The sequence below is a fragment of the Falco naumanni genome, chromosome 2, assembly GCF_017639655.2.
Source record: "Falco naumanni isolate bFalNau1 chromosome 2, bFalNau1.pat, whole genome shotgun sequence".
Classification (NCBI taxonomy): domain Eukaryota; kingdom Metazoa; phylum Chordata; class Aves; order Falconiformes; family Falconidae; genus Falco; species Falco naumanni.
The window spans coordinates 8,664,303-8,687,061 of NC_054055.1; the positions used below are offsets into that span (position 1 = coordinate 8,664,303).

Consider the following 22,759-nt stretch of genomic DNA (forward strand, 5'->3'; position numbering starts at 1 on the left):
GCTCCAAAGTTTTCAGTGAAAAGTCAGGTAATTTATACAGTTTTCATGAGAGGTTACAACATCTTTACATACATATTCATTCAATTTTAACACCTAATCATTCTATTCATAATAGGTGGGATCTAGGTGGAGTAAACCTTTCAACTTTCTTTGTTCAACAGTTTCCTGACTCATGGTCTCCTTACCTCCTTCAGGTGCCAACCTTATCTTTACTAATTATTCAGAGTATATTCCTTTAACTTTGTCAGTGGTACATTCCTTTAACATAGTCAGAGGAATCTTTTATTATACAGAGTACTTTTCTTATTATTCAGAGTACATTCCTTTAACATTGTCAGTGGAACCTTTTCTAATTATTCAGAGTAAATTCCTTTCTCAACACAAACAGAGCATCACCCAGAGCATTGTACCGAACTCATCCTGACCAATCTTTTATGACCTTGCTCTGTTTCACCTTCCTGACCTTGTCTATTTCCATCAATAATCATTTTTTACATCTCTCCCCACTCTTTACAGCTGACAAAGGCATTTTTAGTGTGGATTCTTTTCAGTATAGCTTCATTTCCTCCTGTTCCTATGTCTACATACAATGTTGACATATTTCAGTTCTTCAAGCCCTTGCTTTCCTTCTGCAGCTTTCCAGCCTCCTCTGAGTATGTTACTGTTGTTAGGTATACTGGCATACCCAAGAGTCACAAATTCCTCCATCTAGCCACAAAATCATGAGTTTCTGAAAGACTGTATTGGATAAAAGGTGTTTGAGTGTTATCTGTTTTTCTCATTTCTGAACTCTCTTTGGCCATTCCCATGTTTGTGAAAATTCTGGCTTTTTTTGCTAGCTTTCTGATGATCTTCCTTCTTAATGCTTCAGGTAGTCTCTGCTGCTGATGCAGAGCTCAAAAATGTTCAAACCCTGCTCCCTCCTTTAGCTGGTGGGGGTAAATCTTTCATCCCCCATCCCTTTCTAGGTCTGCTTCTTCCTAGTGATTTTTTTTTTTTTTTTTACACCACTTGGAGACATCTCGGGCAGCGCTGCAGGGCTGAAGCAGGGCAGAAAGCAGCATAACTCATCCATGAATGTTAGAGCTGAAAGCATGGGAAACCTCCCTTCATCAGCAGCGATCATTCATTCAAATGGTGTTGATCACAAAGGGGTATACTTGCTGGACACAGCACCATCTGGGGATTTTCTAATGAACCTCAGGAAATTAAGAACATATTTTCCGCAGAAGAGGGAAGTTCTGCGTTGAGTGGTTTCTGCATATCTGGAGGAAAAGATCTGCCATCAATATTCAGCTTGCCACTTGTGTTATTAGTCCTCAGCTAAAATGGCCATTTATACAGGGAGAGGGAATTGGGTTCACTGAATATTTCATGTTTTTTAAATTAATTGTCACTATGATGGCTTTTGCAAAGCATCTCAGACAAAGGGAGGAATGCAAACCCTTAACTGTTAAGCCTGTTCATCTCACCTTAGACTTGTCAAATTTTCTGAAGCTAATTTCACTGAAAGTGATAAGGCAAAAGAAATAGACCATTTCTTAAGACCAGATGTGTGTGCTTAATGAGTTGTAGGTGGCTTAACTAACTTAGAAATAATTTAGCTCCTCTTTAAAATTCTTTTGAAACTCGGAAACGTAAGGGTTTGCATAAGAGATCAGAGAGAGGTTCGAGAAACTCCGCGATAAGCAATTGCAGTTTTAGGATATCTATAAATTCCCTCATACTTGTGAAAAATGCACGTTTTAACATCATCCCTGAATTCTTTTTTTTGTTTTGGTTTGGTCTGTGTGTTGGGTTTTTTTGGTTGGTTTTTTGTTGGGTTTTTTTTAATTTATAATTCTCTGTTTGCGACTTAATTGGCAGACAGATTAGGAGTGTCTAAAAATAGAAACAGATTTAATTTAATAGTAGAAACTATGTGCCCAAATGTTTGCCTATTTTTTTTTTTCATCTGTATTAAAGCTCTAATAAATTATATTGTTATCGCTTCTCAACCTTCAGGTTTAATGAATAGTATCATTCTCTCTCGTAAGCCTTTTTCTGTAATGCACAGAGATCTAAAATAAATACATTAAAGGGGGTTTAGGTGAAAATAGTTATAAAACAAGTACTTATTTGGGGACAGGCAAGAAACAGAAAATGAAATTTGTCTACCTGTATATATGTCAGTCACTTATGTGATTCTATGTAACTCTAAGTTAGTTGAAACTTGTGACAAAACATTTTTCCTTTTAGAAATGTTTCATGGGAATTTATCCATCTTCGTTAATTGTCTTTAAAATAATTATAACCACATTTGCAAACAAACAAAATATTGTATTTCAAATCTTCCTTCTAGTTTTGTTTTGGATTATGCGTTAACTTGTAATACTATTTTAAAAACTGGCACTCCAACTGAAGCAAAGCGATTCACTGATATGGGATTTTTCTTTAGACTGTTTTTTCAAGGAAATTCCTCATTTGGTTCACTATCAAAATAGCTTAAGCATGTTTTGCAATATTGTGATTTAAAGTGAAATTCCTGTGGATAGTGGTATAAATCAATAACAGATATTAGCATTAATTCCACTTGGGATATTTTTGGGGTTTTATCTTTTTCATGGTCCTTTGGGACGTTTCTGACTACATTTTCTTACTGATGACAAGTAATATATACCCCACATCCTACTAATGAGGACCAAATACTGATTTCTGATATATCCTAGAAAAACAGCAAACATAAAAATAAAGAATTACATGACAGGATACAGATGTCAGATATAAACTCACTTTAAATATTCCTTTTTTGAAGGAAATGGCTACCCTTTTGTATTTGGTTTATTTAAAAATAAATTTAAAGAAGACACCTGGCAATGGCACTGTTTGCAACTCCAAATTTATAGGATACAAAAAAAGGGCTCCACGTTTTTTGTATAGAACTGCAAATATATGCCATATATAGTCTGCTCCAAGTCAGTTTTGTTTTGGTTTTTTTTACATAGAAGTACTTCTGAGAAATGTGAAGCATTCTGAAGCTAGAACAAGGAACAGAATGGGTCCAGAACACCTGATCAGCCACTTCTGCATATGGCACTAGCTAGTATAGCTTGGCAATATATATCTAAAAGTGCAGGTGTTCAAATTATTTCACAGGCAGGTCAACTCTGATGGCATGCAGAGAGTTGTCAGAAGGTATACAAGGGTGTTGGAAAATGCAGACATCTGACCTATTTCCAGGTGAGTGCTGAACACTTGCAAATGAGCAGCACTCGTGTGAAAGTTAGTGATGCGGGAGGAACTCAAAACCTGCAAATTTTCACGCAATAAGCTTAATTACTAAGTCTTCAGAAATTTTGGTACAACAACTGAATGCACTTCACTTGCAAAATGTTGGCTCCAACAAAGTACTTCAGAAGCTTTGAGAATAGACTTTGTCCTATCACTGTTATGTATTTGGGGGGTCTGATTCATCAAGCTTTTTAAATGATAAATTTGTACTGAATTTTGTTGTAAATACAGTGACATCAGAAACAAAGGAAACATTTTTACAGTTGTTCCGTGACACTTATTTGTTGGAAAGTTCATGAAAAGAAAGTGTTAAGATCCTATGTTTCTGGCTATTTAACTATTATAAAAATAACTTTTTTAAAAAATGAGGAGAGTCAGTACAAAAGTGAGATATCATCCCACATTTGTTCAGACAGTTAGAGCGTATCTCATAACGCTAGTTAATCATCTGTAAAAGAAACTCTTCAAAACATTTCCTGCTGCACCACTTAATCATCATTTTGGTGGTTAAAAAAGTTAATAAGGCCACACTTTTAATAAGCTAATAAAGTTGAAAAGTATCTATGAGAACATGGACGTATAGGGCCAAAATATTACTGGCAACTGGGATTTGACTAATGCTATGTTCAACATTGAGTCTAATAGTTTGTGTGGTAGCAAGGGAAATTAGATGACGCAGTCCTTCCCGAGGAAGCTGAAGAAGAACCAGCCTAATTTAACACCACCTGGAGATTTTCAGCTTTCAAAAATACAGATGTATGTTCACGAGTTGTGGCAATTCCCACACAGGCGGTTTTCACTTCAGTTTAGTCATGTGGCAATTAGGACAAACCGCCAAGTCACTACACCAAAAAATGAACACACACCTCCCAAGGGGGAGCATGTGTCCACTGTTTATCTCAAGGGCTGAGAGCCAGAGGAGCATCTAAGTGAGGTTCATCAGAGCCAGTATCTTGGCTTTTGAGTAGTTAGTGGCAAGCAGGTGGCACCACTCAGGGGCAGTCCACCCCTTCCTGAGCAGCAGAGATGAGGTGAATCACTCAAAAAGGTGCATTTTCCTTCGTGTGGCTAGTCATTCACACAGTTGTGATTAATGTTTGCAGAACTTTGCTCATGCTGAGATGTTTTATAAATAGTAAAATGTGTTTTTTCCCACTCTATACATGATAGTTTGTTGTGAATAATGTTATATATATAGCCACTGACTTTTAGATCAGCGATCCAACTGCAACAAAGGTCAACGAGTTAAAGTCATGCTTGCTTTCTCATTGACAAGATAAAAATGAGCTGTAGCTCTCAGTCTGGTTCCCAGGGAGCATTTCTTTTCCTCAGCAGAAAATCACAGCTCCAGACTCAATAGATTGTTTTCCTTGTTGGTATTATCAGCTGAGTAGCAGAGGATTGACAGAAAATGCAGAGTGACTCACCTGATCTTGTAAAGGGGGTTTATGCAGAGAAAAAGATGTGTTTTTTACAAAAGAACTTTCATTTTGGGGAGTTGACATTGCTACTTCATCAGAAAACATACAGAGATACAGGTCTTTGGTTATCCAGTAGTGAAGTACTAAAAAAGATGGAAAATAATCAAAACCTCTAAATAGGTTGTATCCCCAGATGGATGTTACAGAGCTGAAATTTGGCCCACTGAACATATAAAGCTCTGGAAAATATTTATTTATATAATTAATCAATCCATTTGTTGGGTCAGGACTTAAAAAACCCTCTCTGCCTAATAATAAAACTGCTGTGTCTAGACCAAGCTATTTGCTTGGGATTGTCTGTGAGTTTTGTTTTGGGTATCGTTTTATAACAACGTCTTTCATTTCAAAGTTAACAGCACCTCATGATTGCCTTATGATCTGGGCTGAATCTAATTTTAACCAGGATGGGTTTTGCTTTGTCCTCATTTTCTAATAATTAAGAACAACAGAAAATGTACCATGACATTGTTATTCAGCTGACAGTCATTTATGCAGCCTTCCTGAAAGCTCGTTGTTAAGACCAAAGGAATTTAGATTTCATTTTCTTCATGATATTTTATACAAGACATTTACTTCCTTCAGATGAAAATGTAAAGACTTTGAAAGAAAGTTGTTACAATATCTAGACTTTCAAAGAGGGATTCTTAGTGAACACAGTAGGGATTTAACCTTTTAATTAAGCTAGCGTTATTGAAAAGAAGGATGGCTTTGAACATTAGTAAGGTCAGTCTGCAAGAAAGTTACTGCTTCAGAGATAACTTTACTAACTTCTAAAGCGTTCAGCTTTCCCCTTTGTCTTCCCTTGCCTTCTGCAAATATGAAACTACCAAAAAAACTCATCAAGAAGAAAGAAGCAGAATACTGTAGAATTCGGCACAAAGATAGGCAGACACAATGGCGAGACGTAATGTTTGTATCCAACAAAAGAGGCAGGCGATAACTTTCAAAAGTAATGAAGTTTGAGGTATCCAGGTTAAGACATATAGAATCTTGTTTGTCAAGAAAATCCAATGGACTGATAGTAAAATTCCATCTAAATCATTGTCTGGTGCCTAGAGAGTCTTCTATGTCATATAATATAAATCTGAATTGTTATAACATTTTTCAGCTCTAAAGAACTTTTTGGACATTAGTAACCTTGCCAGATATACACCATAACATGATACAAAACAAGTGACTGACCACTTAGGCATGGACTCTAGCTTATGTTTGCAGAGACTGACAGCCCAGTTGGCTTACTTAAAACCTAAATGCCCAGACCACTTAAAAATGAAAACCATGCCTATGCTTCCAGCACGAATATGGAAGGAGATCCCAGAATAACAATATCCCCAACACAGTATCATTGGCCCCATCCAGCAGAGTAATTACGGGTGTTTGCAGCCCACAAAGCCAACTGTACCCTGGGCTGCATCAGAAGCATGGCCAGCAGGTCAAGGGAGGGGATTCTGCCCCTCTGCTCTGCTCTCATGAGACCCCACCTGCAGTGCTGTGCTCAGCTCTGGGGCCCCCGACAGGAGAAGGACATGGACCTCTTGGAACAAGTCCAGAGGAGGCCACGAAGACGATCAGAGGCTGGAGCCCCTCTGCTGTGGAGACAGGCTGGGAGAGCTGGGGTGGTTCAGCCTGGAGCAGAGAAGGCTCCGGGGAGACCTTATAGCAGCTGCCAGTGCCTAAAGGGGCCGACAAGGACGCTGGAGAGGGGCTTTCTACAAGGGCAGGCAGTGACAGGACAAGGGGGAATGGCTTTAAACTGAAAGCGTAGGTTTAGATTTGAGCTAAGCCCTATGGGATGTAAAAAAATAAGGAAGACTGTGCTGGCAGGCTTGATCAGCCCCTAAGAAAATGGAGGTGTAATGTCTTTGTTGATCTTTAAATATAATAAATAGAGATGCTGATAAGCTGTTCCCTCTTCATCACTTCTTCTGTGGGCTCAAAGGTTATAAACCCAAGAGATTTTCCCCTTACGTGAAATTCAGTGTACCTGCAGGTAGTGCAGTTTAATGGGATACTCTTTAATGGAATACTCTCTTCCTGCCCGGCTCCTGGTGTGGGACGAGTCAGAAGTTTTATCTTGATGTGTTGCCATCAGATCAGGGAGCTGAAGGACTTTTCCCTGGAACCATAAACTCCTTCGGTCAGGAACTAGGCTAATTTTGGAGAGGTGAAAAGTGGTTTTGGTGATAGCCTCTGTAAAGCAAATATTCCTTTGTTCATATGATAGCTTCATGTTTCTGTGTGTTCTGTTTACAATGACAAGTACTTTGCCCACTCGCACCGTAACCAGGGCTTTATTAAAGTATTTGAAAGCGCAGATTATTTTGCCACAATTATGCTGTGCTGGAAGGCTGCAGAAGGATTAAGACCAAAGGTCCAAAGGTGCTTTTTCAGTAAGTGGCCTGCTTTAGAAATACTGATCTCAACTCTTACGGATGTCAAGTGCATGCAAATTCAGCCAGCACAAATGTGTTTTCCTGGCCTGTTGAGCACCTAGTAAAAATGTACTAAATCCATTTTTTTTGTTAGTAGAAATTCATACCATTTAAAAGAAGAAACTGATAAAAATAGTAGATATTTGGGACTTGTAATAACTTTTTCAGCACCAACAAAAATTAGTTTGGTACAAAAAGAATGTTATCTTCAGAGCTAATGGTCTGGGTTCATCTGAGTGACAAAAGTGAGATTATTTTTTGAGTTTGTGCACACAAAACATTGGTATTTTTATTTAAGAAGAGCCAGTTTTCCACAAACACTGAAAAATTCAGTACTTATCTCTATACCTTTTTCACAGCAGAAGAAGCAGGAATGCTATTAAAGTTTATGAGGGTTTTTTATGTATGTATACATTGTGTTCAAAGAACAGTTAAGGGATGGCAGGGTTATGAAGCTAACCACTCAGATACAGGAAATGCAAGAATTAAGATGGTCTAAGTGATTTATTGCAGGCCTTCTGTGGCCATATATTGTAATATGGTATTATAATATAACTCAAATACATTTTTAATTACACAGTTATTTTTGTTTTCAGAGATCCTCTGCTTCTTTCAGTCATGTGGAGTTGTACTTCATATGGCAATTTACATTCAACATGTCTTCCTCCATGCATTATTTAATGCAAGCAGTTCAAACTGTGCTCCATTCACAGAATTATTTTTTTATTGATTTTCCTATTATACTGAGCCTGATCACAGTATCCAAGTATCTCGTAAACATTAATGAATTTATTTTCACAATAACCCAGTGTGATTAGAATTTTTACTTGTTCAACAAACAAGATCAGATGAGTCCAGTAGTTTGTGTGTCCAGTTTGAAATTCAAGAATTAAATTAATCTCATTCAAAATTCTTAAATCACTAGCTGTCTTCAGTTCAAGTGAGGAAAAAAAAGGAGAGAAAAAAATGCCTTCAGTGAGCGATCCTTTGATTAATATACATATAATATTGTGATGTTCCAGTTATTAGCAAGGGAACCTGGTTGACCTGCTTATACCAGAGGTTTAAGTTCTAGGTGGCCAGTGTCAGTGGTTACCAACTCCACCTTAGACCGACTTCTTGGAGGGCACAGGATTCCATTGCATTTTTTTTTGTACAACGACCCACTCCCCCTGATTTCAGCTGAAGCTGCTGATGTTCAGCACTTCTGCAAAAACTGACCATCTGTGTCTACCAAGGCCTTTCAAAGTAAGGAATAACTTAATTCTACAGCTGTGGAAAGTTAGGCTTTGGGAAATGCCTAGCATTGCTTGAGATTTCTGTGGCAAAAGCAAGAATAGAAAGTTATCTACTATAGCATTCACCTGTCTTAGCCTGAGAACACCCTTTTGCCTCATATAGCCTGTGACCAGGATTCTCCAATTCCTGTAAGAAATTATACTGGAATCCCACAGAGATACAATTCCCATGTCCTTCAATACACAATTAATTCCCAAAGAACTGTTCTGCCTGCACAGTGAATGTGAGAGGTTCATAAGGAAATCACGCTTCCTTCACTGCTGAGCCTTTTACTCTGCAGATTTATCTTTCTTTTAGTCTATGAACTGAGTCTTGATTTAAGAAAAGCAGAGTCTAGTTTTCCTCCTAGGTTTCATATAGACCTGGGACTGCAGAAAAAGTGAAGGTATCAGTGGGAACACTTACATTCAAGAAAGCTGGGAAGTAGGAATGTGTGAGGAGTTCACTTGGTCAAATTTTAAAATTACTTTCCACAGCCCTAGGTGGAAATTCTACACAACCTAGCAGGGGGCAAGGCCACCATCTTCAGAGCCACAGGCCTCTGTCACTTAAGTAATTGCTGGGAGCAGCTATTGCTTTGTAAACTGGCCCTGGAGGGAGATAAGACATGCTTTCGTAGGGGTTTCACAAGTACTTTTGAGCACCAGCACCAGAGCAGCACAGATGCCAGAGTTCTCTATCTTTTTTGGTTTAACCACCTGAGCTTTGGTCTTTATCCCCATTTGCCTCAGTTCCTCTTCTGATGACTTTTCTATACCTTCTCTTTCCTACAGAAATCTCAAGTCAGTCTTCCTTGGATTTGCCATTATACATTATAGGTCCCTTGGCTTATCTTAGCATTGGCAGGTAAAGCTCCCCGTACTGGATTACGTATGTATCCAAGGGAGGAGCGGAATTGGGGTAACATTTGCATATATCTTTTTCTTACCTGTCTCAAGGAACTACTCTGTTCCTCCTTAGCTTCTCATTGCTGCCCCTGGGGGTTGCCTTCTCCACTAGTGTTGATGCATCTATTTGTGATTATGGAGCTAGGAGCTCCATGAGGGCATTATTTAGGTTTAGACACAGCTGTAAAAAAACCCTCATCTTGATTGGTAAGTGATCAGTATAAGTAAAGGAGCAGGATGGAGGACCAGGGCTGCACAGGGGAGACAGATGCAGAAGGTGTAGAATGACCCATACCTAGCGTTATTATCAGGAAAAACTATACCCAGAGGCTGCATGAGATACTTGGGCACAAGATGAACTGATGGGTGTGGGAAAGGCTACAGCTCTAGAGATTATCCTCAGAGGCTATCCCTCCACGGACACCTCCTTCAGTGGGACCCTTCAGGGAAGCATAATTAACACTGGCATTAGCACAGACTTAAAGCATCCCTTCGGTCTGTGGGCTCTCCACAGTGACCACCAGCGGGTGCTAACATAGCCAGGCAGTGTCCCAGACTAGAACTGTGAAACTGGGCAGGCTTGAGGGGCCAAAAAGCTCCCCACAGCTGTATCTACTCAAGACCCATGAAGGCTAAGAAACACAGTGTATGATCTTGGTTATCTGCTGGAGTAACTCAGTAGGTGCTATCCTATTGACTGATGCTCAGAAGGGCACTGGGAAATAATATAATGAAAATACATAGTTAAAGCTTTAAATCGGTACATAGATACATGTAAAAATGAGATATGAATTAATTGTATATTTAATTTGTTGTAGTTATATATATTTATATAGGTGTATATATATATACATACATATATATATACATATATATATAGGTAGCTGTGAAGTCACTAGTGGTGTGCACTAGGAAGAGGAGTCCTGTGCTTTGTATAAATTCAGCTAAGTAGGGCACCCAAGTGTGAAGACGGGGGAGAGGGTTTCAGCTGCAAAACACAAATGGCCTGCTGTGTCATGTGCTGAGCAAAGCTGGACTAAATTAAAATCTGCCTATTTGGTACAGAAAACATAGAAGGGGCAAACCATTTGTTCTGTGATTTCTGGGGTTTTTCTCTGTATCATTTGGTTTGGGCAATAATAATATATTATTCATTTATTACATTACATGATTACTTTGTAATCTTCTGATATAAACCCAGGGTGTTTGTTTTGCTGTGCTGCATTCCCACCACAGGCTTATTGGCAGGGAAACTGAGACACAGCGACTGGCAGCATTTGCCAGCTCTGCCTCTGTAAGTGCTCACTAGTAACCTCAGCACCGGCGCCCCGTGCCAGAAGCTGTTCTTCAGGGCAGGCAAGGGGTGGAAAAGGAGAATTTGCGAGGCTCAGTGCTTAAATGCTGGAGGACTGCAGGAGCAGAATTGGAGGGATCAGGGAATGGGAGTGGGGACATGGTACATCTAGAGCTGTGTGGGGAGCTGTAGGGGAGGTGCGAAGGAGGGAGCAAATGAGGCATGAGGACTTCTGTAGTAGTTGTGGAATGTGAACAGATCAGAAAAAATTATTGTGAGTGGAAGAGCTGAAGAGTATAAAAAGGAGTATGCAAGTGAAGTTATTGCAGGACAAAGGGATAGAGAGGTGGCTACAACCTGGTGCTGATAAATTGTATGGTTTCACCCACATCTTTCCTTTGCTTCACTTAGATAAAGAATCTGCATTAGCTGGATTATGTTTGTGGGGTTTTTTTAAGTTACTGATTTTTATAGTCTGCAGCTGCATCACCATTTAATACAAGCAAAGCCATCCTCTTAGAGTGTCTTTTTTTAAACTGGTACTTCAAGTAAAAAAATCTATTTTAAATTATTGGATAGCAAGTAGCAACCTCCAGAGGGCTAAACTGATGCTGTTAACAGGTCCAAAATGTGATGCAGCATATGGAGCTGAATACCTCACGGTACAGATTTGCATGCAGGCGGTTTTAATTAGGATTTAGAATTCCTTGAGGAAAGCAGCATTCTCAGCTAGTCTCAATCTTGTCAATACATAGTGGTTTTGTTCATGCTAAAGCCTGCAAAAACCAATAGGTTCCTTCTAGCTTGTGATTTTTGATGCTTATATGAACTGTTAAGACTTTTCTCCAGCTGCAGCTTTGTATATGATCATGATTTGTTTGCAGGCAATAAGTATAAAAGATTGCCGTCTTTTTTTTTTTTTTTTTTTTTTTTTTTTCAGTAATGTTGTATTAGGTCAGTTGAAAATAAGGATCGTTTGGAGTTTTATGACATTGCATAGCCAGTTACTTTATCCTGCAACACTGCAAAGTGAGCCCGTGCTTTAACTCGATGGTTTTGTGCCATCTTGTGAGCATAAGGTGCAACTACTTCCAGCTAATACAAGGAAGAAGTACTTTGGCTAATGCCCTTTTCCTTCTACTTCATCATGAAAAATAAAATTGTTTAGGATTTCCAAAGTTAGATGAGCAGAATACTGTAAGACATATTTAATCCACCGTGTTGTATTTGCATCTTTAAACAAAAAATGAATATACATTCCCTACTACAGGAAAAAAACCCTGATTTCAGTAAACTGAGAAAAAAAATCATATATTCCACCCCTTCCCACCCCCCCACCCCCCGAAAAAAAAAAGAGGCTTCTTGTTGTACTGAATGGAAAAGCTATGCAAAGTCTCAGTATTCAGAGCTGATAGTGTTCCTCCTTGTGTGAAACAATTTGGTTGGTACAGGAGACCTTGTCTTCTAAAAACCACTATGTGTTTCTCAGAGATAGCACAATATGAATTACACAAAGCACTGCTAGCTATTACATTGACGTAGAGGAAAACCTAATTCCTGACCTTAGAATGTCTGCTGTCTCCTGGAAGATTATTTCTGGGGAAAAAAAATGTTAAATATAATTCATAATTGCAGCAGCAAACCTAACACTTTACTTTTAAATGATAATTATTACTCTTCAAGTCAGTGTTGTTGCACTAGGTCTTGGGCTTAGAAAAATCTCCTAAATTCTACCACAGCTTAATTAATTGATTCTCTTTGTGACCTTGAGCAAGTTGTTGTATTCTGGTGCCTAATTTTACCCACCTTTAGATGATGCACATACTTTTTTTTTTCAACAGGATGTTATCAGACTTAACTACCACTTGTAAAGCTCTTTGGACCTCTTGCATGAAAGGTATTTCTGTGATACAGTGACGAGCTTGTTAGAAATCTACTTGATAAGCAAAAGAGCAAGTCATTCACAATAAGTATAATTATTCAATGATTTAAGCTTCCTAATCTACTTCCACAGCCTTGGCAAGCAGATTGTGACTTCTTCCATTTTATATAATGAGAAGATTATTTTTTTCTCTTTTTACTCTATAGATTGATTGCAAATATTCAGAATTCAAGCTGTGTTGCTCATTTGCAATCAGTTGGATGAGTAACATTATTTCTACTCATGATTGGATGAATGCCCAATGACTTGTGTGTGCAAATTGTAAAGTTTGTTTTCTCAAGATATTCATCTGTATGACATTGAAATTTGCTGCCTTTGGAGAGCAGTGCCAGTAAAATTCAACACATTGAAGACCACTAAAAAACAGAGCACAAAAATAAGGTGACACTAACATTTTTTAATGGGACTTTGCAGATTAAACTTTTTTCTAAATGGACCAAGTCAATCATGGTTTTTTGTTTTTACCTGTTTCTAATTCTGCAAACAAATCCAGTGTATTGAGTTCTGGACCTAATATCATACAGAAGGGCGGTGATGCCCGACCTGTTCAAAGGTAGTTCCCGTGTCAAGGCTGCAGCAGATGACTAGCAGTGGGGGCAATGTGCATGGGACGTAATTGCAAAGCAGCTCAAATCCTGGGTTGAGGGAAAAGGCAAGTGAGTAAGGGATAAGAAGCAGGTAGCGGTGAGACCCAGTTGCATGCCTTTTCTATCCCCAGATTGCAACGGGAAAACTGCATCTGTAAGAGGTCATTGTCTCCTGTCAGAAATTTTCTGCAGAAATTCTTTTCCCTGTGGTCTCTTAAATTACATGGGATATATGAAGACCTGCAGCTTCTAAGGTGCAGAAGTCTGGCCTCTCCTGAGGAGGACCATAAACCAGAAATATCATTGGAGACTTGAAATGCTGATGCATAAAAGCTAAAACTAGTAGTATCGCTATTGTTTCCTTTGACAAAACAAATTATGCTAGTGTGGTGGGTTGACCTTGGCTGGATGCCAGGTGCCCACCAAACCTCTCTATCACTCTTCTCCTCAGCAGTACAGATGGGGGGGAAATAAGATGGCAAAACCCACTCGTGAATGGAGATACCATTTTAATAAAGCCAAATCTATGGGTGTGCACAGAAGCAAAGGAAAACAAAAGATTTTATTCTCTACTTCCCATCAGCAGGTGACGTCCAGCCTCTTCCCAGGAAGCAGGGCTTCAGTACATGCCGCTGTTGCTCCAGAAGGCAACCGTCATAAACAAAAAATGCACCACGTCCTGCTTTTCTTTTGGCTTTTATTGTTGAGCAGGTGTCATATGGTATGAAATAGCCCTTTGGTCAGAGTGGGTCAGCTGTTATGACTGTCCCCTCACAAGATCTTGCCCAGCCACAGCCTACTAGTGTGAAGGGGAAGGCTGGAGAGACAGCCTTGATGCTCAGCAGTTTTCAAAACCCTGGTGTTTTTCAAAAAACCAGCACCTTTCTAGCTCCCAATAGAAAGCACAGTAATATGAGCCCTGCTGTGGGGAAAATAACTCCATCTCAGCCAGACCAAACACAGCTAGCCAGAGTATTTTTAACAGACTGGCTTTGAAGAGAGACTGGGAGCAGGATCCACTCATTAAGGGATTACCATCTCATAGTATGGTGTGGTACCTTTTTCCACGGTTAATATCTATCAGCTGTATCTACTACAAAGCTTCAGCTGAGTAAAAAGCAACATAATTTTTTTGCCTCTCTGTCTTTTGCAGGTGTCAGGGTGTCTTGTAGGAGGAGAACCTCTTTAGACCAGGATTCACATTTCATAGGATGCTGTAGAGCCTTGTGACACCTGTAACATACTTTGCTCCCTCCTTTTGCAGCCATCCTACTGAAAGCAGAAGTCATGTGTAATGTATTGGCGTGTGGTTTGGCCAAAGAGCCACGAAGTGTAGAATAGGAACATTTGCTTTTGAATGGAAACTCCAGTAGGACAACATTCAGCATCTTAGGGCACAGGTCAACTTGAGTTGGTCTAAAATGAAATGTTCTGTTTGCATTTTCCTCTAAGCAAACAATGCTAACTGCGAAAAAAATACTGAGGACTTTTGTAACAACACAGTTCTCAAAATCAAAGGCCCAAAATCAAATGACAAATTCCTAACTATCTTAATTCACTGACAGTATGTCAAAGGTATGTTATAAGAACATCCATATTTCCATGCCAGTGCAGTAGTCTGGCTATGGTAACTTGTATAGTAACTTCTCAGGGTTGGTTGTTTGTTTTTTTTTTATGAGAGAGAAAGTGAGCGAGCTGGTTTTGTTGAAAATTAAGGCTTTTGACCATTACCTTCTGATGGATGCATATCTTCAATCCTGTTTAGCCGATAACTCTTTGGCAAACACAGCCTTAGAAATGCTCGTTTAGACAGTACGATGTGAGGAGCAGTGATGCTGTAATAAGCTCACATTGTAGAGAGAATGATCTCTTACAAAAAGGCACGATCATATTAAAAATTCACAGCAGCACACTCCACTCCCCCATTATAGGTAATTACAGAGGATTTTAAATATCTGATGCTAGTTGGCAGCGTACAATACCCTGTCAGCAGCAGGCACTGATTTGTAATTTAATTATCATAAGACATCCACCTGTTCTTTTGTCAAATGAAGAGTAGCATTTCCGTGCAATCATGCTTTTCCCTCCAGAAATTTGAATTAACCCTTAGAGAAAGCTCTGGGTTCTAGGGAATGGGGTAATTTCAAGGACATTTGCAGAACCCCACCAGGTCAGAGCACCAGGGATGAATGAGGCATTTCTTCGGGCGAGTCTTAATTCTGGTCTGGTATTTTCAGCCTTAACGCTGGCTTTTTGCTGTGTCAAGCTGTTTTGGTTCACAGCTGAAAGCATTTCAGTGAAGAGGTGCTGTGGGAGGAAAGATGTATGAAAATCCATGAGGCTGGTGTGAAGTACATGAGGCAAACACATAACAGGATCGACCCAGAAATGCTCTGGGCTCATACTTTGTGAAGAATGAGGCGGCTGGGCTTGGGGTGGGAGGGAGGGAGATAAAGGCAAATGGAAACGTGGAAATCTGTTCCGTAAACTTTCCAGTGTATGGCACGTGAACGTGGATGTTACAGAGTTCATCATGGGAATGTGCAGTTATTAGATAAAAATGATCAGGTTTAATTGTAAAGCACAGGTTTTCAATGGAAAGTTTACCAGTGGAGATCCACGCAAGTGTTCTGGTTTTCAGGAGTGCGAGGCCTGGGGTGAACCTGCTTCCCCTGGGCCTTGGCTCTAGTTCGTGTGGCAGCTGCACTGGGGCGTGGTGATGTGGGAAGGACTTACCGATGGGCACGGAGATGTTCTCTCTTTAATGCCGCTCACACTGCTTCACGGCTTCTTGCACTGTAAAGTTGCAGGAATGATCTGGACAGAATAGTATTTGTATAGATAGTATCATATTTGTGTCAGCAGCAGCGTGGCCAGCAGGGCCAGGCAGTGCCCGTCCCCCTGTGCTGGGCCCTGGTGCGGCCGCCCCTCGAGCCCTGGGCTCAGCGTTGGGCCCCTCACCCCCAGACAGACCCGGAGGGGCTGGAGCGTGTCCAGAGCCGGGCAGGGGCTGGGGAAGGGGCTGCGGCACAGCTCGGGGGGGGCAGCTGATGGAACTGGGGGCGTTTAACCCAGAGAAAAGGGGGCTCAGGGGGGACCCTGTTGCTCTCTACAGCTACCTGGCAGGAGGTTGTAGTGGGTGGGAGTTGGTCTCTTCTCCCAAGGAACAAGCAATAGGACAAGAGGAAAAAGCCTCAAGTTGCACCAGGGGAGGTTTAGACTTGGTATTAGGAAACTTTTTTTCACTAAAAGGGTTGTGAAGCACTGGAACAGGCTGCCCAGGGCGGTGGTTGAGCCCCCAGCCCTGGAGGTACTTAAAAGACGTGTAGGTCTGGCGCTGAGGGACATGGTTTAGTGGTGGGCTTGGCAGTCCTGGGTTAATGGTTGGACCTGATGTTCTCAAAGCCCTTTTCCAACCCAAATGATTCTATGACAAAGCTTCTTATGGCTTCTGCCACTGCTGCCTTGTATCTTTACAAAGCTGTTGTGGACTTTTTCCTTTTACCAGTTCCCAGGGAGATGAGATGGCTCTGGTATTCTGTGGTTATTTCTCCTAATCACGTTTTAGCAAATGAGTCACTTTAAAGAGGGTGTCTCTGAGTAGTCATCTTTTTTGAGAGAGTACTCACTGGATTCAAAAATAATTGATTGCTTGGGGCTAAATGATCTGTGTGCCAAGCCTTAAATGTGACATTGGTTGGAGTACCATCTATCAAGCTGATGGCTTCTTGCCCAAATGATACTTGTCTGGTGCCAGTCATTTTATATATTCATTAATTATGTTATCTGAAAAGTGAATATGTGAAGGGTTGCAGGCATATCCCAGAAAAGAAAATAATTCATGTCACATGTGTATTCTGAAAGTAATTGGCAACTGCTGAAACATTTCCATACATGAAAGTGAAGGCAGGAATAAACTGGGATGGTTTCCTTTGGAAGGATGAGTAATGAAGTAACACCCCAGAACTGAGGAGTCAAAATGAAATGCAGGAGCAGCAGAGAGTTCTGCTTTGCAACGTCCTTGAGGGTGTACCCAAACTTAGGACTTACTTTTCTTATACAGCCATTAACGTGCCCCACCACTGTTATGCCATGTGAATTTGTTTGGTAGCCTTCTCCCTCAAAACAGCAGCATGTATGCGTGCTGGGTTTAAAAGGCAAGGCTTTGGCAGAAGCAGGGGGGCTGCAGGCACCTCTGGGAGGAGGGGTCAGGGCTGCCCCTGCCATACATATGATTCCAGGTGGCTCCAGTTGGCTCTAACCCCACCAGAAGATCCAGCTGGAGCCCATGAGCTGAGTGGTTGATGCCTTCATAAAAGGGATTCTAGCTGAAGGACAGACTTGGTAGTTTCATTTAATTTTTTTGGGTTATATTCCTTGTTGTTAGAAGCTTTGGTTTGGCTCTTGGACAAGCTGCTTGCTTCCTGTTTCTTGTGTTGCCTCTCCGTGGAGCAGAGGGTTATAACACCTCCCACTCTAATGGGTGTTCAGGGTAAGAAGAAAAATTCACTGGAGAGTAATTTTCTGCCTGACCGTGGCTCTGTGGAAGTGTGTTTCTGTTCTCCAGCATCAGAATACATGGTGCTAAAAGGAAAATGACTCAAATATTTTGCAGAGAAAGGCTATAGAGGCACAGCTATTAATGCAGGGATGTGAAATGTGAGCTGAAGCTACAGTTCAGCTGATCAACGTGTCTTTTTATTTTTATTATCAACCTTTGTTAGTTTGTCATCGCAGATGTCCATGTGATGGTATAAGTTTTGTGTGTCCGTGTGATATACCATGTTTTCTTGCTTTGTTGAAATATTGAAAAAAGAATGATGTATTCTCTTCAGAAGAGATTAGGAAATTCAGTGGTTATATTAGCTAGTGTCTGATACTTTTTCTGTTATTCTATATTCATATTAATACATGTGCAATGCCTCCTCAAAGCTTATTTGTTCTTCCTTGCTTTTTTTTTTCTCTAGAAATATCGTTATCAAGATGAGGATGCTCCACATGACCATACTTTGCCTCGATTAACCCATGAAGTGAGAGGCCCTGAGCTTGTTCATGTGTCAGAGAAGAACTTGTCTCAAATAGAGAATGTTCATGGATATGTCTTACAGTCACACATTTCTCCTTTGAAGGTAGGATCAATATTCACTGCGGCTTTCGTCCTCAAATAGGACAAAACATGTAGCATGAAACGCTTGGGAAACTTACTTTGTTATACAAACAGACAAGCTGCTTTTTGAAAGGTATTGCAGATTGATTGCCTGTGACGTGTTTTCAAGGTTTGCTGTAGTGTAACAAGTGATGGTTTAGCTAGCAGAGCTTTGTGTTGAGATGTAAGCTTTTTGCTTTGAGTGAGATGTTTTGCTCGAGTAAAAATCATTCTTGGTGAATGAGCTGTATTTATGTACATTGAGAAAGGAATAATGCAGGTCCTTGGCCTCAGTATCACGGTGATTTTGGAATGGCAGGCTACCCTTCCTGGTTGCCCTTGTTTAGAAATTGAAAAATAAATAACAATAATACTGTAAATGTGTTGGAAAGCTGGGTTTGCATCTTTCAAAAAGCTGTATCAAAGTCCTAAATTATGCCTGGAAAGGAAGCTCATTTGCCACTATTTGGATCCTTACTACTTAAGCACTTACTGTCTTCTGTGGGTTTTGTTACAACTCAGAGTGATGTAGAGACCTGTCTCTATTAACTAAGGTAACTATTTATACAATGTAGAAGGTTTTTCTGTATGCACATCTGCTGTCCTCTGATATATCTTGCTGGGTGAAAAATATTTATTTTCATAGTGAACCTGTATATTAACAAAAAAGTAATCCATTCCTGAAAGTAAATTTGCTCTTTAATAAGACCACAATAGTTTGAAGATGTTCCTAAAACTTTTAAGGCAAGAAGCACAGCTGGAGTGATGAGCATGATGGTTTTCAGATTTTATTTTCTACTAGGCCTGGGAAGGGGAAGAAGAGAAGTGTTTTTTACTAGAGGTGGTGATGTTCTGGATAATGGTTTTATTCCAGTAATTAACTAAATGGCAAACAAGGCAGATGGGCTTTGCTCCTCATGCTCAAAGCCTGTGAAATGGGCTAGCTTGCCTAGCAGAGTGATTTCAGTGAGGTTACAAGTGAAAGAAAATCTTTATTGTTAAAGAATGATGTGAATGCAGCTGGTGTTCACTGAGCCTTCATGGAATAGCCATGTGAATGAACCTTTGTCCTCTGCTCCTGTTCCTGTCTGTAGTTTGTATGTTGTTTGTCTTTTTATGTTTTAGCAGCTTTCCAGGTTGCTTACCTAACTTCTACTGCAGAAGCCAATGGTATCAAGCAGTGATATAGCTTCTTATGCTGAAGTAGATCAATGTAGTTATTTGGAACGGATTACCTCCATGTGGCCTCTGTGTAACCTCAGGGGACAATCACAGACAAAGCAATTTTTTGCCTGGAAGGGAAATATCCCTACCTCTCTAGGGCTCCTTGAGTATTAAGATTAGAGTGTTGCTTCTGATTCATAAAAGTCAAAAACGGATTATTTTTTTCTTCACATTTGGAGACATTCAAGTAAGGCTGTGTGATCCAAGCTGATAGTGTAGCAGTGATGATAAAAAGCTTATGAAGTGCGCTGAAGGTATCCCCAGCCATCTACAGTTGCCTTAAACCAGCTCCCAATCTTATTTGTTCTTGTGATGGAAGAAAGTCATTTGCTACTGTTTTCTGAAGTGATGGGAGGAAAGGAGCTATATTATATTTCCTCGTGGAAATCAGTGTCTTCTGCAAGTTCTTTCCTCAGCCTGAGGATTTCTGTCTTTGACTCTGCCTTTTTTGAAGTTCCTGCTTTTTCTCCTGCAGTCTGTGTCCTATCCCTCAACCTTCAGTAGAGAGTTAGCTCAGGAGGCTGGGGTAAACCACCTGCTAGAGCTCATGGCACACTTCCTCTCTGATATACCTGCTTTGGATTCACTTTTGTTTCTGGGAATTGACTGAAAACCCTGTTCAGAAGTTTTTTTTGTTGCGGTCATTTCCACATAGTTGAGAAACATCATTCCGAACCCTCTAAAACTCAATCAGAATTTGTTGTTGTCTTGAATTAGACACACTGCCTCTCAACCCATAGCATGCCTTCCTAGGGAAATGTAGAATACCTTTTTAAAGATTGGTTGGATAAGTGTGCCTGCAATTTAAATATTTTTTATTTTTTTTGCTTTGTGTGAAAGCTGGAACTGCTGGAATCCTGCTCTGAGGGTATGTAACAAATGCTGGGGTCCAAATACAGCCTGTCAGCTTCTTAGGAGTGAGATGACACTGGGAATTGCAGTGGGATAAAGCTGTTTAGGAAATTCCACTGAGACCTATTTGTGCTGGAAAGGTTGACTTGTTCTGCTCCAGTTTTCTGAATACAGGTCAGAGGATTTGGTGCAGAGGGTAAATGGAAGTCACAAATTTGCTTGTACCCAGACAGGGATCACATCAGCTCCTGTGTGTCACTAGGACTGTCTGTCTGACCAACCACCCAGCTGGCAAGTGTGTTGTGTGAGCAAGGGGTGCTGTCTGGCCAAGTGGGCTTAAGTTATTGCCTGGCTGCATTTCACCACCTGAATTTTGCTGTGGGGTCCACAGCACCAGGGTGCACCTCAAAGAATTTTTGGGGCAGGTTTTTGTGTGTAGTGTCTGCACAATGCCCTGAGGACAGGATGATTTACCCAATATTTTCGTGTTTGAAATAGTATCGTAAAAGAAAAATATTTGAGCATAAAAATAACCTAGTTAAGATGCTTTGGAACCAAAGTGTTGTCCCAAAGCCAAGCCACATATCCATCTCAATCGCATCACTTTTCCAAAGTGACTTGAGTTTGGCAGTGGAAAGAGTTGCTTGTTTCCAGTAATTTGTGTTTATTTGGAAAGTAATTTGCAAAGATCATGCAGTCATAAAACTGCCCTTCAGGGTGGCTGGTTCCAGCCCCAGCAACTGACGAGCACCCACAGCCACCTCTGAAAGCCATAGATGTTATATCTTGTCTTTACAGGCAAACTGCTTGCTACCATCACCCTGCTCGTGTGCCCAAGTTTTCAGTGAACATCTCAGTTCCCATCCATAAGTGATCTTGACAGCTTGAGCACAGACTTGTATCATTGCAGTTACAAGTTTTGTGGATGGTTGAAGTTTAGGCAGAGAAACCATGGGCCTGCTTATACCCCTGTGTCCATGTCCAGTTAAAACGTTTAGAGGATTCTTGAAAGACTTCCTAACGCTCAGGATGGAAGGATTTAGCCCATATTTTTTAACACGTGTGATTCAAAATGCCTGGTACGGTTCATGTTCCACAGAACAGATGCGTCTTAAATTTCATATCAAGTTGCTGCACACAAATTGTTAAAGAACGTGGTTGTGATTTCATGTTCCAGATCATGTGGTTTGATGTAGTCCAGAAATATCCTAATGGGACATGTCATTATTGATTACTTCAGAAGGTATTCTTAGATACCAAAATATAAAAAGTTTTCTTTAATGACCTTATGCTAGTTGTGTGCTGAATTATCAGATGTAGTTCTCAGACGTTCTGAAAAATCTCTGAGACGCTCAGATACTGGTTATGATAAATACTGTTTAGGAGTGTGAATAGGTTTTCTGCTATTCATATTAGACATGTTATCTTTCAAGTCACTAAAATCTAGTGTGCAGTAGCCAGATTACTTCCTTTCAGAACATAATAAGAAAGAATAGTTGTGCTGAAAACTAGCACCTCTTTTCACTGTGAGTCTTACTTTTGTAACTTATAGATTTTTTGCATTAATTTTGGTTTTCTAGTCATGTAGCATTTGCTGTACAGTCAACTCTGTTCTCGAAAATGTTTAATTTTAGAAAGCTGCAAACTTTTATTAAAGGTTGATCTACTTATTAGTGTGAAGAACATAAATTTACAGCAACTTCAGCAACTTTGAATGTCAAACACTGAAGTTATAAAGGATGTTCTCAGTTACGTGGTTGTATTAACATTTGGGAAAATGCTAACATTCAAGAGGTTTTGTGAAACGAATTGCCATACTAAGATGATAAATGTTCTTTTCAACTTACAGAGGTATGAAATTGTCTTTTATTAATCTGTTAAAGGGAAAAGTATGTAATGCAATGAAAAGAGTTTAAAATGATTTTTTTGCACTTCCCCTTACTTGTCACTAGATGGTGCAGTAAGCTCAGAATCCTTTGCTCTGCCTCAAGCTTCAGTGACCTGCTACCCAGGTTTGCTTATATGGCTTGGAAAATGCTAATTCAGTAAAAAATGCCTTATTAGAAATCAGGTGCCTTCTGAATCCCTGGTGTGTTGGTAAATCTGAATACAACACAACCGTACCTGAAATTCAGACATGCAAGTTCTGTCTCAATTAAATGAAACCTCTCTTTCCCTTCCTCCTAGGAATAGAGCTAATTAGTGTTCATTAAACGAACAAAACTCTGGCTTCTAAACTAACCTTATTAGTATTATTGTGATGTTAGATGTATTTTTGATTTAAGTATATTCCCCTTCCTTTAGATAAGCTTAAATGTAAAAGTCCATGTAAGGATCTTGCATCT

The 22,759-nt window shown here is 40.0% G+C and overlaps 1 protein-coding gene across 10 annotated transcripts in view; it reads left to right on the top strand.

Annotated features, from left to right (window-relative positions):
• The window catches only part of DLG2 (discs large MAGUK scaffold protein 2), a 1,042,746-nt gene that overhangs the window by 450,614 nt on the left and 569,373 nt on the right, over positions 1-22,759 (top strand). For all 10 annotated transcript variants that reach the window (XM_040583241.1, XM_040583240.1, XM_040583242.1 and 7 more), the window contains one exon: positions 18,160-18,321. In XM_040583241.1, the coding sequence (XP_040439175.1) occupies positions 18,160-18,321 (162 nt within the window). The remainder of the gene's footprint in view (positions 1-18,159; positions 18,322-22,759) is intronic.